The sequence below is a fragment of the Bufo bufo genome, chromosome 1, assembly GCF_905171765.1.
Source record: "Bufo bufo chromosome 1, aBufBuf1.1, whole genome shotgun sequence".
Taxonomy (NCBI): domain Eukaryota; kingdom Metazoa; phylum Chordata; class Amphibia; order Anura; family Bufonidae; genus Bufo; species Bufo bufo.
The window spans coordinates 813,255,203-813,272,982 of record NC_053389.1 but is presented as its reverse complement, the minus strand read 5'-3'; the positions used below and the strand labels follow the sequence as shown (position 1 = coordinate 813,272,982).

Sequence of the window (17,780 nt, the reverse complement as noted above, 5' to 3'; positions counted from 1 at the left end):
GTGTGCTGTACGTGTTCTCCACGTATTCATTTTAATGTGTGTATTCACACATCAGTGTTTCAGCGCTGTCCGTGGGTCCGTTTTTTTTTTTTCTTACCACGGATGCATGCTCTATTTTGTTCGTGTTCACGGATCCATCACGCCCATTATAGTCTATGGGTCCGTGAAAACCACAGATGCCATCCGTGTTGCATCCGTGTTTCTCGGATCATTAACAAGAGATTCTTTGAATATTATTTTTTAGCTGTTGAGTGTTGGTGAAACACGGATGCAACACGGACAGCAAAAAATTGACCCACGGACCCAACGCGGATCTGTCACGGCAAAAAACGCTGATTGAACACGGTCCGGACGTCTGCATGAGGCATTATTGGTAAAGTGCAACTTTTCTCACAGACATTTTTGATGCGCAAATAAATGAGACCAGTCTAAGTGAATATGAACCTGTTGTACTGAAAAACAACCACCAGAGGGCAGACTAATGACAATACACAGAGTCTTAGGCCCCTTGCAGATGAGCGTGTCCGGATTATGTCTGGATGCGTTCAGTGAAAACTGCGCGATTTCGCAAACAAAGCCATTCAGTTTTGTTTGCGATTGCGTTCAGTTGTTCAGTTTTTATCGCGCGGGTGCAATGCGATTTACTGCGTTTGATAAAAAACGGAATGTTTACAAACAACATCTCTCAGCAACCATCCGTGAAAATCGCATCGCATCCGCACTTGCTTGCGGATGCGATCCTATTTTAACGCAGACCCCATTCACTTCTATGGGGCCAGCGTTGCGTGAAAATCGCAGAGTATAGGACATGCTGCGATTTTCACGCAACGCAAAAGTGATGCGTGAAAACCAACGCACATGTACACAGCCCGATTGAAATGAATGGGTCCGGATTCAGCGCGGGGGCGCAATGGGTTCTCGTCACGCATCGCACCCGCGAGGAAAACTCGATCGTGTGAAAGGGGCCGTATTCATCAACTGCTGTGCGACTTTTAGGCCCCTTTCACACGGGTGCGATGCGTGATGCGAACCCATTGCGCCCCCGCTCTGAATCCTGACCCATTCATTTCAATCGGTCTGTGTACATGTGCGTTGGCTTTCACGCATCACTTTTGCGTCGCATGAAAATCGCGGCCTGTTCTATACTCTGCGGTTTTCACGCAGCGCAGGCCCCATAGAAGTGAATGGGGTCTGCGTGAAAATCGCAATCAGCAAGTGCGGATGCGATGTGATTTTTCACGGATGGTTGCTGAGAGATGTTGTTTGTAAACATTCCGTTTTTTATCACGCGCGTGCAAAACGCAGTCCAAAAAATCTCCTGTAAACCCCCCCCCTTTGATGCTGGATATTAATGACCGCAGCTGATGTCGGCAGGTGGAGGCCTCCGAGGATGACGGGTGGAGTATAAGTCCAGGGCGGCTGCTCCCTCCCCTGTGATTTCTTCTTCTTACTCTGGCCACTATGGGGCAGTGTGGAGCTGGGTTGGTCTGTCTTGGGTTTTTAGTTCTCGTCCTTGGCCCAGACTTTGCAGCCTTTAAGAGCTTCTCTCGAATTCGTCGCCAAGTGGGTACCTGGCGGAGGCAGTATGAGGAGACTGGGTGGAGTAGTGACCATAGGAGGTATCAGGACCACCTGCGGTATGGTAGGGGTGTTGTTGGGTTTTCTGGAGGGGTGCTACAAGCCAGGCCACTGCAGCAGCCCTCCTCGATCCGGGTGCAGTGCATGGAGGACAGGATGGTGGTGACCGTGATGAGGGATCTCTATGGGATTGAGACGCTGCTCAACGACTCCGATGTCACCCTGGGGCCCCAGTCCTGCGGAGCTGGACCCCAGAGTACGGACGCTGCGGTGGTCTTTGAAACTGGGTTGCAAGAATGTGGGAACAGCTTACAGGTCAGTTGTCCGAATCTGATGGGAGGTGTAGTTCTTAGGATTGGCCACTTGGTGGCAGTGTAGAATTGAATTATTGCTAACTTAAAGGGGTATTCCAGGTACATGGAGTTATCACCTATCCACAGGACAGAGGGTGGCTATTAGATTGATATAGGTCCTACCGCTGGGACCTCCACCGATCACGAGAACAGGGACCCCACGGAGCCCCCCCTAAAATGAGTGCTGCCCCTTCATTCATTTCCAGAGATATGATGCTCAGTTATTTCTGGAACTCCCATAGAACTGAATGGAGCGGCTGTGTGCATGCCTGACCGGGGGGGCACTGGGTTCTTGTCATTGGTGGGGGGTTACATCAGTAGGACCCCCAGCAATCTAATAGTTATCCCCTTTACTGAAATACTCTTTAAAGGTGGGGGGGGGGGTGTAAAATACAGGCCTCCAGCTTTGTGTGTAGTGAAAAGTTCTGAAAGCTTGACAGACCTCTGCTTGCCATCAGGGAATGAAAGAAAATCTCACAGACCTTATACTTCTCACAGCTGAGGGTTTGTTGCAATTGTACTGAGTATGGACATGTCTCTGAGCGGACTGTAGCAAATACCACCCAGTTGTTGGTAGTTTTAGCTGGCGACATTTATTGTGCAGTCAGTGCGAAACTAGGGGGCGCTATTGTATGCACGTCTACGGAAATAAGTTTGCTGTCAGTGAATGAGTATTTTCCCCAGCTGACAGTTTTTTGCAATGTATCAGTATTGACTAAGCATGTTACAGACTCTCTACAATCCTGCACTGATACACTGTAACAACCCAGCAGCTGTCTAAGCAGGACTTAGAAAACAGTAAATAAAAGCTTTGTGTTCCTTCCCCGTATTACACCCAGAAGGATGGAGAAGGCTCCTGAACTAAACTGTGCTGGCTTGTTCTATGCTTTTCAGATGACCCCCGATGGGCTCCTCTATGGCACCAACTTGACTTTCAAACCAATGTCTGGTGCTCAGAACATGCCCATCTCCGACTGTAGCCCAGCGGTGGTTCCCATCCAGTGCTATTACCCCCGGTGAGTACAGCCTGCAGAGGGCGTCCCGAGCCTCAGGTCTGTAATGTGTTCAGACTAAATACTTGGAGGTCTTACAGCTGACGTATAATTACACCCTATACTATATCACTGCCCCCTATGTACAAGAATATAACTACTATAATACTGCCCCCTATGTACAAGAATATAACTACTATAATACTGCTCCTATGTACAAGAATATAACTACTATAATACTGCTCCTATGTACAGGAATATAACTACTATAATACTGCTCCTATGTACAAGAATATAACTACTATAATACTACCCCTATGTACAAGAATATAACTACTATAATACTGCCTCCTATGTACAAGAATATAACTACTATAATACTGCCCCCTATATACAAGAATATAACTACTATAATACTGCTCCTATGTACAAGAATATAACTACTATAATACTGCTCCTATGTACAAGAATATAACTACTATAATACTGCTCCTATGTACAAGAATATAACTACTATAATACTGCTCCTATGTACAAGAATATAACTACTATAATACTGCTCCTATGTACAAGAATATAACTACTATAATACTGCTCCTATGTACAAGAATATAACTACTATAATACTGCCTCCTATGTACAAGAATATAACTACTATAATACTGCTCCTATGTACAAGAATATAACTACTATAATACTGCTCCTATGTACAAGAATATAACTACTATATCACTGCCCCTATGTACAAGAATATAACTACTATAATACTGCTCCTATGTACAAGAATATAACTACTATAATACTGCTCCTATGTACAAGAATATAACTACTATAATACTGCTCCTATGTACAAGAATATAACTACTATAATACTGCTCCTATGTACAAGAATATATCTACTATAATATTGCCTCCTATGTACAAGAATATAACTACTATAATACTGCTCCTATGTACAAGAATATAACTACTATGATACTGCCTCCTATGTACAAGAATATAACTACTATAATACTGCCTCCTATGTACAAGAATATAACTACTATAATACTGCTCCTATGTACAAGAATATAACTACTATAATACTGCTCCTATATACAAGAATATAACTACTATAATACTGCCTCCTATGTACAAGAATATAACTACTATAATACTGCTGCCTATGTACAAGAATATAACTACTATAATACTGCTCCTATGTACAAGAATATAACTTCTATAATACTGCCTCCTATATACAAGAATATAACTACTATAATACTGCCTCCTATGTACAAGAATATAACTACTATAATACTGCTGCTATGTACAAGAATATAACTACTATAATACTGCTCCTATGTACAAGAATATAACTACTATAATACTGCTCCTATGTACAAGAATATAACTACTATAGGGGGGCGGAGCCTAGCCACGCTGCTGAATGGCCGCACGAGCTTGAGCTCCTCCAGCATTCCGGCTCATTTGCCCTAATTAAGCATATAATTTTGCCTTATTATGGGGAAACCTGGCAAGGATAAAGTCAGAGGAAGTACAGAGACGACTCCGAGGCATTCCAAACAGCCAGAAATGGAGAAGTTTCTCCGGAAAACACCGCGGCTTGTAGCACAGAAAGGCCCCAATATGGCGGAGTCTGCCGTCCATGACTCCGATGCCGGAGACCTCTCAGACGCGTGCAGCGGGTCTGACATCTCAGACAGGAGACCCAGAGACCCACCGATTTCAGAACGGACTCTCCGACGGGTCCTGGAATCAGCCCTCTCGCCCATCAAGCAAGATTTATCTGATATAAAAGATGACCTGAGGCACTTAGGCCAGAGGGTGGTTGCGCTAGAAACAGCGCAGGAATCCATCATGGAGTATGAAGGCAAAGCCTCGGAGGTGCTGGAGGCCCATAGGGCCTTATTGAACGATGCCTTTCTAAAGCTTGAGGACCAGGAGAACCGTAGCCGTAGGCGCAATATTCGATTCCGCGGCTTACCTGAATCGATAGCGGCGGAGGCCTTGCCGACAATGGCGCGTGAAATCTTCTCCATGCTGCTGGGCCCGGATAGAGCGGAGGGTGTCGTAGTGGAGCGGATACACCGGGCGCTGCGGCCTAGGCCTAAGCCGCAAGAGCCCCCACGAGACATCATATGTGGCTTGTTGAGTTATGTGGACACTGCGGCCCTCTTGAAGAGGCAAAGAGAGATGGAGACGCTCGAATATGAAGGAACGCCATTCCAGATGTACCAAGACTTGGCGCCATCGACTCTGGCGAAGCGGCGCCTGCTAAAACCCCTCCTGGATGTCTTAAGGAAATCATCAACGCCATTCCGGTGGTTATACCCCTTTGGACTTGCTGTATCCAGGAACGGTAAAGTACTTACCATAAGATCCCCTGCCGATCTCGCCTCAGTCTGGAACTCTCTGGATGTCCCCCCTGTGGAGATCCCTTCCTGGCTTCCGGCCGACCAAGATGGCCCCTTACCGATTCCACCGCGGATCTCGGCCTGGCAGAAGGCCTCATCGGGCAGACCTGAGCGTCCAAATCGTAGCAAGGCGGAGAGGCCCCCCACCTGAGTTATGCTAATCCTTTTCCTTTTAGGAAAAGTTTATGGGCCTGAGGTTTCATTTTCCCCTTTGGTTATGGGGTTGTCTGTGTTGCACCTCTTCTCCTCCCCTTTTCAGTTCCTTGTGGCCAGGGGTGATCCTGACCTATTTTTCTGTTTTTGGGGCCTGAGCTGTTTTTTCTATATTGGCGGATGGGAATATGATGTTATAAAGAACTGCAATTACCTCTTTATTACGTGATGGACGTTGTCTCTGAACTGAGAACTTTTGATTCCCACTTACAGGGTAATGACCGGAGCGTTACCGGTGCTGGATATGTTTTTTGTTGTTGGTCTTTATTTGTTACAGACCATAGGGTGTTTCACCTGCCCCCTTGCCAATCCAACCCTGTCTTGGATGGTAATAGGTGAAGCACTCACTCTTTTTCAGATGGATATTCCGTCTGCGCTGGCTCATTGCCAGTCTCACATGTTGATTGTAATGTTTTTCTTACTTTTTATTCTTTTTTACCTTTCCCCCCTTTCTCCTCATTTTCCCTGCTCTGCTCATATACGCTATACGCTGTTCAATACTTTCCTGGGTATCTGGCTCTATCTACCTCATGAACGTATGTTGATATGTCGTCAATTGTAGTCGCCTCCCTAAATGCTCATGGGCTGAACGAGCCATGCAAAAGGTCTCAAATTATCTCCCTTCTCCTGAGGGACAAGGTCTCAGTTGCTTTCCTACAGGAGACTCACTTCAGGACAGGTAGAATCCCCAACCTCCCCCCTAAGAAATTTGTTCAGTGGTTCCATAGCACAAATGACTCAGCTAGTAAGGGAGTTAGTGTGGCTATACACAAAAATCTACCATTCAAGCATACCGCTACTTCAGCAGACCCTGGGGGACGGTACATTTTTGTAAAGGGTGTTTTAAGTGATTCACCGGTTACGTTTGCCAATCTTTATGCGCCTAATAGAGGCCAAGTACCATGGCTCGTTCAGACCCTTGCTGCATTATCCTCATTCTCAGAGGGCTTATTAGTATTAGGGGGCGACTTCAATATTGCTCTGGAGCCAGCGATGGACACCTCGGCGGGTAAACCCTCTGTATCCTACAGGCTCTTGAAAAGAGTAAAAATTTCCTTGAGGAAACTTAAAGTATTAGATGTCTGGCGGGCCTTGAACCCCAACGGACGTGATTACACCTTTTACTCACATGCTAAATTATCTTTCCATAGATTGGATTATATTTTCATGTCTGGTTCGCATTTGCGTAATGTCTCTGGAGCCCGGATAGGTAACATAACAGTATCCGACCATGCCCCTGTCATTGTTAACTTTTCCCTGTCTGAACCACAGAGAAAGGAGCGCATGTGGCGTCTCAATGACACCCTGATTCTAGATCCTAGGCATGCAGATAAACTCAGGGCCTCAATATCTGAATTTTTTGCGATCAATGATACCCCAGAGTCGCCTCCTTCTCCTTCTATACTTTGGGAATCCCACAAGGTGGTCCTAAGGGGGGAGCTCATAGCCTTAGGAGCTTTCGTGAAAAAACAAAGGACATTGGCCCTGGACGCCCTACTGGCGACCATATCCCGTCTAGAATCTTCCCACAAAGAATCACGGGCTATAAGCACCCTAGCAGAACTAACTGAAGCCAGAACAAAACTAAAAAATCTATTGAATGTCACCTCAGCAAAGTTGATACTTCGTGCCCGATTTAAGGCCTATGCTCATGGGGATAGAGGAAACAGACTGATGTCGGCAATTGCCAAGAAGCAGTTTTCTGACTCCTTTGTTTCCTCTATTAAAGACTCCAAGGGCAAAATACATAGGTCAACCCCAGATGTCGCTAAAGCATTTTGCGCCTTCTATGAAGCTTTATATAATTTACCACCTCCTAATGGGACTACCCCGGGAGATCTAAGCGAAGCTACTGATAAATTCTTGCAGTCTCTAGACCTTCCCTCTGTATCCCCATCAAAAATCTCCCTTCTGACTAAGCCTATTTCTGATTCAGAGGTTCGCAAGGTCCTTATGTCTATTCCATCAGGTAAAAGCCCCGGCCCTGATGGGTTTTCCATTGCATATTATAAATCCTTTCAGGATGTGTTAATCCCACGTTTCAGGAACTTGTGCAACTACCTTCTGACAGGGGGGTCTCTTGCTCCTCATTCCTTAATGGCGCACATCACTGTCCTCCATAAGGAAAACAAGGATCCAACATGCTGCAGTAACTATAGGCCAATATCTTTACTTAATAATGATGTGAAGTGGTGGGCGAAAATTCTGGCTACCAGGCTTCAGGATGTTCTCCCTGACATTGTGCATGAAGAACAAGTAGGTTTTGTCCATGGCAGACAGGGGTCGGAGAACACGGTGCGACTTCTACATCTTGTGAATTGGGCCAAGAGATCCTCTAAGCCTTTAGTCCTGGTGAGCACGGACGCGGAAAAAGCCTTCGACAGGGTCAGCTGGCTCTTTATGTCGCGGACCCTGTCGAAGTTTGGCCTCCCGGACCAGTTTATCAGTGCTATCAACACCCTTTACTCGGCCCCCTCTGCCATGGTCAAGGTCAATGGAGCTTTGTCCCCACCATTTCGCATCACCAATGGAACAAGACAGGGGTGTCCCCTCTCCCCGGCTTTATTTGTGCTGGTCATGGAAACCCTTTTGTGTAAGATTAGATTAGACCCTATTATTAGAGGCCTCCAGATTGGCCAACAAACACATGTTACTGCAGCATTCGCGGATGACCTTTTAGTTATGACCTCCAACCCTGCAGAGGCATTGCCCAAGTTGTTGAATACTTTTGAGGACTTTGGATTTGTATCCAATTTCAAAATAAATTATGGGAAATCTATGGCACTTAACATATCTTGCCCTCAAACTATAATTAATAATCTAAAACGCTCCACCCCATTTACCTGGGCCTCCAGAGACATTACGTTCTTGGGAACACATGTTTCAGCCAATATTCAGGATCTAGCCTCCCTTAACTTCGCTCCACTCCTGCAAGAGGTTCGCACTCACTTACAGAATTTGAGACTCCCTTTTGTTTCTTGGATAGGGAGGAAAAACTATCTGAAAACTTTTATTCTCCCCAAATTTCTTTACTTGCTACAAGCCATCCCCATATGGCTGCCAAACTCTTACTTTTCAGAGGTCCGCCGAGTGTTCACACGCTTCCTCTGGAATGGCAAGTCACCACGCATTGCATATTCTATTCTCACAAGAGATAGGAAATTTGGAGGCTTTGGGATGCCTGATGTAAAGTTATATTATACTGCTATCCAGTTATGTAGGTGTATAGCTGTCATGACCCGTAAATCTAATTCCCTTTGCACACGGCTTGAATCTATACTACTCACCAACCAGGATCTGCTCACTCTATGGGGTGTTAGACCCTTTTCAGCCAACCATTACGCCTCATCCCCTGTTTGGAAAGGAATGCTAGTAGAATGGTCTAAGACGGTGAAGTCCCAACAGTTTAGCTTTCCTAATCCTTGTATGCCTCTTAAATTGTTGCAGAGCTATATTCATCCTTCTGTGTCAAACCCCTCTGGAATTTGGTCTAGGCTCGCTGGCTTGTCTATGCGGGATGTCCTTCTTCCAGATGGTAGTTTGCATTGGGATTTAATTATGGACCGCCCTGAAATTAAGACTGCTCCATTCTTCCACTTGGCAGATTTTAGGAGAGATACTAAGTTATGCGTGGGAACCTTTGCTAGTAATAACTCCCCCTCCTGGCTTGAGAAGAAAATCCTGACTCCTAGGCCCCCTCTTAGGCCATTATCCCAGATGTATAAGGAAATGCTTTCCTCCTTGCCACCAGAGCTGGGATACTTGACTTCCTGGGAGCGAGAGCTTTCTATGACCCTGACGGAACCAGAGAGAGCCTTTGTGTTGGCTCATTCTCACGGCTTTAGTCGTTGCGTAAGAATTCAGGAGAATTCTTTTAAGCTACTAAGCAGATGGTATAAAACTCCTGAATTCTTGCACAAACTCAATCCTGAGGTACCTGAGGTGTGCTGGAGATGTGGCATAGAAACTGGCTCATTATCACACATCTGGTGGCTTTGTCACAAGATCCAACCGTTCTGGAGATCGATAGAATCAATGATCAACAGTATCTGCAAAACTAAAGTCGTTTTGGATGCTAAACTTATCTTACTATGGCGCCCTAATGACACGCTAACTCCCGCCAAAAACAACCTCCCTACAATGCTGATCACAGCAGCTAGATTACTGGTTCCCCTTCTGTGGAAAACAGATTCCCCCCCAAATCCTAGTATGTGGGCGGATAAAGTAGACCAAATTTACCGCTTTGAGGAACTGGCGCACTGGGAGACAAACTCCCGCCACTGTTTTCTGAAGTTATGGTCCCTGTGGAAATCACATAGAAATTTCACATGATAGAGCAGAACCCTCCCCTTCTTGTCCCCCCTTTTCCTCCCTTTTTCTCTCCTTTTCTTTTCTTTTTTGTCTCTTGTGATGTATATTTCTGATGATGATGATGACAGCTGGTACTGTTTACACATGACATGTATGCCAAATAACTATGGTGACTTTTAATGTTATTGTACTGATGTCCTGTGTGGGCGTGTGGCCTTATCTTCTTACCTCAATAAAAAGAAATATGGTTAAGAATATAACTACTATAATACTGCCTCCTATGTACAAGAATATAACTACTATAATACTGCCTCCTATGTACAAGAATATAACTACTATAATACTGCTCCTATGTACAAGAATATAACTACTATAATACTGCCTCCTATGTACAGGAATATAACTACTATAATACTGCCTCCTATGTACAAGAATATAACTGCTATAATACTGCCTCCTATATACAGGAATATAACTACTATAATACTGCCTCCTATATACAGGAATATAACTACTATAATACTGCCTCCTATGTACAAGAATATAACTACTATAATACTGCTCCTATGTACAAGAATATAACTACTATAATACTGCTGCTATGTACAAGAATATAACTACTATAATACTGCTCCTATGTACAAGAATATAACTGCTGTCTCTCGAGCAGATACGGTAATGTGAGCAGTCAGGCCATCAAGCCAACCTGGTTTCCATTTTCCAGCACTGTGTCCTCAGAAGAGCAGCTGGTCTTCTCCTTACGTCTGATGACCGGTAGGTTCACAGCCAAATGTGCCGTGTATAATGTAATTATAAAGCTGCTCTTTTGTGGGAGGAGTCTGTTTTCACGGAGTATCCTGGCTCATGACTAGAATGCCAGAACTACAGTGAAGACTGACACCTCTTGTCTTTGTATTATAAATGGACTGTTGCTTTGGCAGAGGACTGGAGCGCCCCCAGGCCATCGTTGGTCTTCAGCCTTGGAGATGTCTTCTACATCAAGGCTTCTTTGGAGGGTGAGAACCACGTCTCTATGATCCTATTCATTGACAGCTGTGTGGCCACCACCTCTCCTGACCCCAGCTCCAGCCCCCGCTATGAGATCATCGCCTACAGTGGGTATGTAGCCCCCGGTTCCTGCGGACGTGGGGTCATGGGGTCCCCACTAATGGTCTTCATCCATAGGTGCCTGGTGGACGGGACCCTACATGAGTCCTCCTCTGCTTTCCGATCTCCAAGACCCCAGCAGGACCAGCTGCAGTTCATGGTGGATGCCTTCCAGCTGGTTGACTCCCAGGCGTCCATGGTAAGGGTCATCATGGGGACTGGCAGAAGAGTGCCCCCTAAGGGGGTTGTGGTCATACCTTTATTGGGGCTTTTTGACTTATCGCCCTTAGATCTACATCACCTGCTCCCTGAGGGCGGCTGCAGCCACCCAGGTCCCCGACCCTATGAACAAGGCTTGTTCCTACAACAAAACTTCCAACAGGTAAGACAATGTGGCCCTAAGTCTACAGGGGGCCCCTGTGCTGCAGGGGCTTTAGAGCAGTGACAGCCTGCGGACATGCATGAAGGATTCTGTGGCCTGTAGCTTCCCAATAGTCTCAGGTGCGACTCCCTCCAAACACAGGTTGGAGACCCCCAGTCTGCAGGATTCATTGGTTGTAGTACCTGTACTGGCCACTGGGTGGTGACAAAACACCAGCCTAGAATTTACATTGAGCACCAGAACTACACTTCAGCACTGGACGTTCCATGAAGGGCTCCCCTTTAAAGGGGCATTAGATCTGCTTGCTGTCAGTGAATTGAAACATAATTCTATAGCTCGATGACCTGCTGGAGGTGTAATGCTGATCCTCTGTCTCCTCAGTTGGTCGACTGTTGAGGGCCCCAGTGATATCTGCCAATGCTGTAATACCCAGGACTGTGCCGCCCTCTACGGTGAGAGCAGAGGTTGGGACCCGTCCTACGGAAGACCAAGACCAAGAGCACCGGGCAAGAGACAAATTGGACAAGGTCAGTAACTGAGCATGACTGTAGAAGCACAAAGCTGGTGCTGAGCGTCCTTACATAGGACTGCTGGACATAGTCAATGACCAGCTCAGCTCTGCTACATCTGGCAATATAGCTTTCACTACTTTTATGCTGTCTATTGCCCCCCCCCCCCCCATGTTTACTGTCAATGAATAGCAAGCTCAAAAACCTGTTGTAATGTGGTCCTGCTCACAGCTGATAGGTTGTTACAGTGTATCAGTGTAGGAAGTCCTATGCAAGGTCAAGACAGGGGCTCACCTCTCTCTCCTAGCTGCAGTTTGTATTTGTTAAGGTATCTGCAAGTCTTCCTACTCCAGTCACTTCTAAAGCTGCATTTAGAATGTTGCTGTTTTCTTGTTACCAGGTTGGAATGCATTATGGGTCGTTTAAAGGTGGTAACATAGTAACATAGTAACATAGTTTATAAGGCTGAAAAGACATTTGTCCATCCAGTTCGGCCTGTTATCCTGCAAGTTGATCCAGAGGAAGGCAAAAAAAACCTGTAAGGTAGAAGCCAATTTTCCCCACTTTAGGGGAATAAAAAATTCCTTCCCGACTCCAATCAGGCAATCAGAATAACTCCCTGGATCAACGACCCCTCTCTAGTAGCTATAGCCTGTAATATTATTACACTCCAGAAACACATCCAGGCCCCTCTTGAATTCCTTTATTGTACTCACCATCACCACCTCCTCAGGCAGAGAGCTCCATAGTCTCACTGCTCTTACCGTAAAGAATCCTCTTCTATGTTTGTGTACAAACCTTCTTTCCTCCAGACGCAGAGGATGTCCCCTCGTCACAGTCACAGTCCTGGGGATAAATAGATGATGGGATAGATCTCTGTACTGACCCCTGATATATTTATACATAGTTATTAGATCTCCCCTCAGTCGTCTTTTTTCTAACGTGAATAACCCTAATTTTGATAATCTTTCAGGGTACTGTAGTTGCCCCATTCCAGTTATTACTTTAGTTGCCCTCCTCTGGACCCTCTCCAGCTCTGCTATCTCTGCCTTGTTCACAGGAGCCCAGAACTGTACACAGTCCTCCATGTGTGGTCTGACCAGTGATTTGTAAAGTAGTAGGAATATGTTCTCATCACGGGCATCTATGCCCCTTCTGATGCAACCCATTATCTTATTGGCCTTGGCAGCAGCTGCCTGACACTGGTTTTTGCAGCTTAGGCTACTTTCACACTAGCGGCACGGACCTCCAGCAGGCTGTTCCGTCGGGTGAACAGCCTGTTGGATCCATCCTGCCGCTAGTGACCACGTGCCCCCGGACTGCCACGCCGTCCCCATTGACTATATGATGGGGGCGGAGTTCCGGCGAGGCACAGCGAGAGGCTGCCGGAATAAAACTACAACATATCTGACATTTATTCCAGCAGCCTCTCGCCGGAACTCTGCCCCCATTATAGTCAATGGGGACGGAGCGGCAGTCCGGAGGCACGCGGTCACTAGCGGCAGGATGGATCTGACAGGCTGTTCACCCGACGCAACAGCCTGCCGGAGGTCCGTGCCGCTAGTGTGAAAGTAGCCTTAGTTTGCTGTTCACTAAAATTCCTAGATCCTTTTCCATGTCAGTGTTACCCAGTGTTTTATCATTTAGTATGTACCGGTGACTTGCATTATTCCTTCCCATGTGCATAACCTTACATTTGTCAGTGTTAAACCTCATCTGCCACTTATCTGCCCAAGCCTCCAATCTATCCAGATCCCTCTGTAGTAGTATACTGTCCTCTGTAGTATATATACAGTATACTGTCCTCTGTAGTATATATACAGTATACTGTCCTCTGTAGTAGTATACTGTCCTCTGTAGGATATATACAGTATACTGTCCTCTGTAGTGTGTGTGTGTGTGTGTGTATATATATATATATATATATATATCAGTATACTGTCCTCTGTAGTATATATACAGTATACTGTCCTCTGTAGTATATATACAGTATACTGTCCTCTGTAGTATATATACAGTATACTGTCCTCTGTAGTATATATACAGTATACTGTCCTCTGTAGTATATATACAGTATACTGTCCTCTGTAGTATATATACTGTCCTCTGTAGTATATATATACTGTCCTCTGTAGTATATATACAGTATACTGTCCTCTGTAGTGTATATACAGTATACTGTCCTCTGTAGTGTATATGTATATACTGTCCTCTGTAGTGTGTGTGTGTGTGTGTGTGTGTATATATATATATATATATATATATATATATATATATATATATAGTATACTGTCCTCTGTAGTATATGTATACTGTCCTCTGTAGTATATGTATACTGTCCTCTGTAGTATATATATACTGTCCTCTGTAGTATATATATACTGTCCTCTGTAGTGTATATATATACTGTCCTCTGTAGTATATATATACTGTCCTCTGTAGTGTATATACAGTATACTGTCCTCTGTAGTGTATATACAGTATACTGTCCTCTGTAGTGTATATACAGTATACTGTCCTCTGTAGTGTATATACAGTATACTGTCCTCTGTAGTGTATATACAGTATACTGTCCTCTGTAGTGTGTGTGTGTGTGTGTGTGTATATATATATCAGTATACTGTCCTCTGGTGTGTGTGTATGTATAATTTAAAAAAAAATTATACGCAGTATACTGTTTTTTGTTAATTACTTTACACAGTTTAGTGTCACCTGCAAAAATTGATATTTTACTATGCAAGCCTTCTACAAGATCATTAATACTTATATTGAAGAGAATAGGGCCCAATACTGACCCCTGAGGTACCCCACTAGTGACAGTGACCCAATCTGAGTGTGTACCGTTAATAACCACCCTCTGTTTTCTATCATTGAGCCAGTTACTTACCCACTTTACAGACGTTTTCTCCCAGTCCGAGCATTCTCGTTTTATATACTAACCTTTTATGAGGTACAGTGTCAAATGCTTTGGAGAAGTCCAGATATACGACATCCATTGATTCGCCGCTGTCAAGTCTAGAACTTACCTCCTCATAGAAACTGATTAAATTAGTTTGACATGACCGATCCCTCACGAAGCCATGCTGATATGGCGTTATTTGCTTATTTCCCTTGAGATGCTCTAAGATAGCATCTCTCAGAAAACCTTCAAACAGTTTACCCACAACAGATGTTAAACTTACCGGCCTATAGTTTCCAGGCTCTGTTTTTGGACCCTTTTTTGAATATTGGTACCACAAATTACTATGCGCCAATCCTGTGGGACATTCCTTTAGGGGATTTATTTTATTTTTTTGCCTGCATTTCATTCATTTTGGGCGAAAAAATAATTTTCTTCAATTGGTCTTTATTAAAAAAAAATATTGAGCCGTTGTGTCAGAGGGTTAACGGTTTGTCTAGCTGTGTGAATGGTCCTCTCACTTTCACTTTGTGCCGTCATCTAATAACCCTTATCTCTAATTTACTAAGAGGTCATAAACGCTTATTTAAGCCACATTCTTATCAGCAATCTACGAATTGAGCTATAATGAAGGTCAGAGGTGAGGAGCCGTCAGCTGAGCAGCCTGATGGAACCCTACAAATACTGAGCCTGCTACTGGAGAATCTCAAGACTGTACAGAGAAAGAGGCTCAACATTTTTAATAAAGACCAAATGATTTTTATCTCAAAATGAGTGCAATGTACTAATTTAAACACAAAATTGCCCCCCTAAGGTATCCATAGCCTTTAAACATTGGAGTGCCTGTGCCCTGTTTTCTGACCCTCTGCCTCTTCCTACAGGACCCTGGTTGGCGGACAGGCAGGCGCTGGCATCCGTGGGACCGCTGCTGGTGCTGGGAGGACAGCCGAGACGTTCTCTTGCAGTGCCTGGGTCCAGCACTATGGAAACGTGGATTCTGGGGGGGGTCAGCGGTCTCGGTTTTGTCGTTGTGCTCATCTGTGGTGCCGTCATTGGACGCTCTATGAAGAAGAAAGGGCCCCCCCCAGATGTAGAGGAATAAAGGGGCGCCCATTTTCTCAGGCCTGAAGGTCCTTTTATTTACTAAGAGTTGACCATGACTTTTTAAAGGGGAACTCCATCCATCACAGCTGCACTCCCAGCTGTTGTAAAATGCCTAAATGCTCCTCGTCCCATGATGCATTGCTTTTAGTCTGCTACACTCTGCATGTCCACCCCAGGAGGAGCTCGGTTTTTGCAATACTTTGGGCACTTAAAAAAAAACTAAGTGGAAAATGGGGGTGGGGACATTTTAAGAGTGGGAACGCCTCTTTTGACCACAATTGGCGAGTGTGCTTAAAGGGGTTGGCCCATCTGGAACATTGATGATGATATCAGAATCCCACGTCTGGGACCCGCTCCTATCTCCAGAACGGGGCCCCTGAAGTAAACAGAGCAGGCCGTGCATGCGCATTGTGATCTCTGTTCTGGAGATTCGTGTGGGACCCGCTCCTGTCACTGATGGCATACCCAAGCAAACTGCATCAATATCCCAGATGGGCCAACCCTTTTAAAGGGGTTGTCCAGGATTAGACTAACTTGGCTGATTTCCTCCAAAAACAGCACCACACCAGTCCGCAGGTTGTATGTGGTATTGCAGCCGTGCGCCATTGGCTTCACCAGTGCTGAGCAGGAATACTACGTGTGGTGCTGTTTGAAGACCTGCTTTTCTAATCCTGGACAGCCCCATTAATCCATTAGTGACTGTCAATATGCGGTCACTAATTAGACTAAGCCTAGGCCTTTTTATTGTTACCTAGTATTGGTACTCCGCAGGTCCCCCTTTAAAGGGATGAGCAAGACCTCAGCTGTCATGACAGCCAACTTCCTGCTCTGTCTGGGTAATTTAACCCCTTAGATGCCGCGGTCAATAGTGAGCGCGGCATGTAAACGGCTTAGAAGGAGGGAGCTTCCTCTGTTAGGCACTGTCACTCCAGCGAATGAGGTTGTGGGGTACAGATGGCTTATCATGGCAGCTGTAATTGGGGATAATGTATGCCTATCAGGCTCCACCCCCTGACAACGGTCAGTATAGCACTGACAGGGTAATACACTGTACTGCATAAGCAGTACAGTGTATTATACAAGTGATCAGAACATCCGATTCTAAAGCGCTGCAGAATATGCTAGTGTTATATAAAGATTATTTCAGTATTGTTAAGATCACCTGTCAGGTTAAAAAGTGAACGTTGTAAGTGTAAAAAAAATAAATAAATTACTTGTCAATGAAAGAAGTTGCAAAATAAAAATCACTTCCATATATTTGGACGGCATTGTGGTTTTTTTTTTTTTTTTTTACGTGTTACTGGTCGTCCCACAACAATGAATCTCTCACAAGGCTCTGTAGAATGAAAAATAAAAAAAGTTATGGGCCTTGACATGTGGAGATGCGTGTGTATGTAATTATATTTACACCCTTTTCATTGGGCAAAAGTAGTAAATGGATAGAAGTATTGTTTCATCGCAGGGTTTTGGAGAGAATGGGATTTGGAGTTGGGTTTATAAATATGATTAAGCTTTTGTAGAATTCCCCTATGGCGAGATTGAATATCAATGGGGCTTTGACATCGAATTTTACTTTGAATAGAGGTACCCGTCAAGGTTGTCCACTTTCTCCAGTGTGTGTGTGTGTGTGTGTGTGTGTGTGTGTGTATATGTGTGTGTGTGTATATATATATATATATATATATATATATATATATATATATATATATATATATATAATTTTAGCCTCTAGTAGTGTTGGTTGAGCACAATGGAAGTCAATGGAAGAATCCGAGGATTAAACCAGGCGCCCCCTGCTCTGAAGAGGGGAGGGTGTCTGGTTCATGGGAAAAGGTCTGAAATTGATGGAAACACCACAAATAGTTCAGCATGGGGAGGATGTCTGGATGCATCTTGGACTCCCAGGTCGCTGCTG

The 17,780-nt window shown here is 44.8% G+C and overlaps 1 protein-coding gene across 1 annotated transcript; it reads left to right on the top strand.

The window, feature by feature from the left end:
* The first annotated feature begins 1,704 nt into the window (after positions 1–1,704).
* On the top strand, positions 1,705–15,863 carry LOC120988995 (zona pellucida sperm-binding protein 3-like). Its single transcript, XM_040416834.1, has 8 exons — positions 1,705–1,893; positions 2,826–2,947; positions 10,535–10,638; positions 10,806–10,983; positions 11,050–11,170; positions 11,262–11,353; positions 11,735–11,880; positions 15,643–15,863. Exons 1-8 carry the CDS (start codon positions 1,723–1,725, stop codon positions 15,861–15,863), a joined length of 1,155 nt encoding a protein of 384 aa, XP_040272768.1. The 5' UTR covers positions 1,705–1,722.
* Positions 15,864–17,780: the final 1,917 nt, after the last annotated feature.

Bases quoted from the DNA above. Each gene is read 5' to 3' on its own strand.
- LOC120988995 (XM_040416834.1), top strand. From the start codon at position 1,723: ATGGAGGACAGGATGGTGGTGACCGTGATGAGGGATCTCTATGGGATT. The intron at 11,171-11,261 runs GTAAGGGTCATC...TATCGCCCTTAG, and splicing joins TTGACTCCCAGGCGTCCATG to ATCTACATCACCTGCTCCCT. The intron at 11,881-15,642 runs GTCAGTAACTGA...CTCTTCCTACAG, and splicing joins CAAGAGACAAATTGGACAAG to GACCCTGGTTGGCGGACAGG.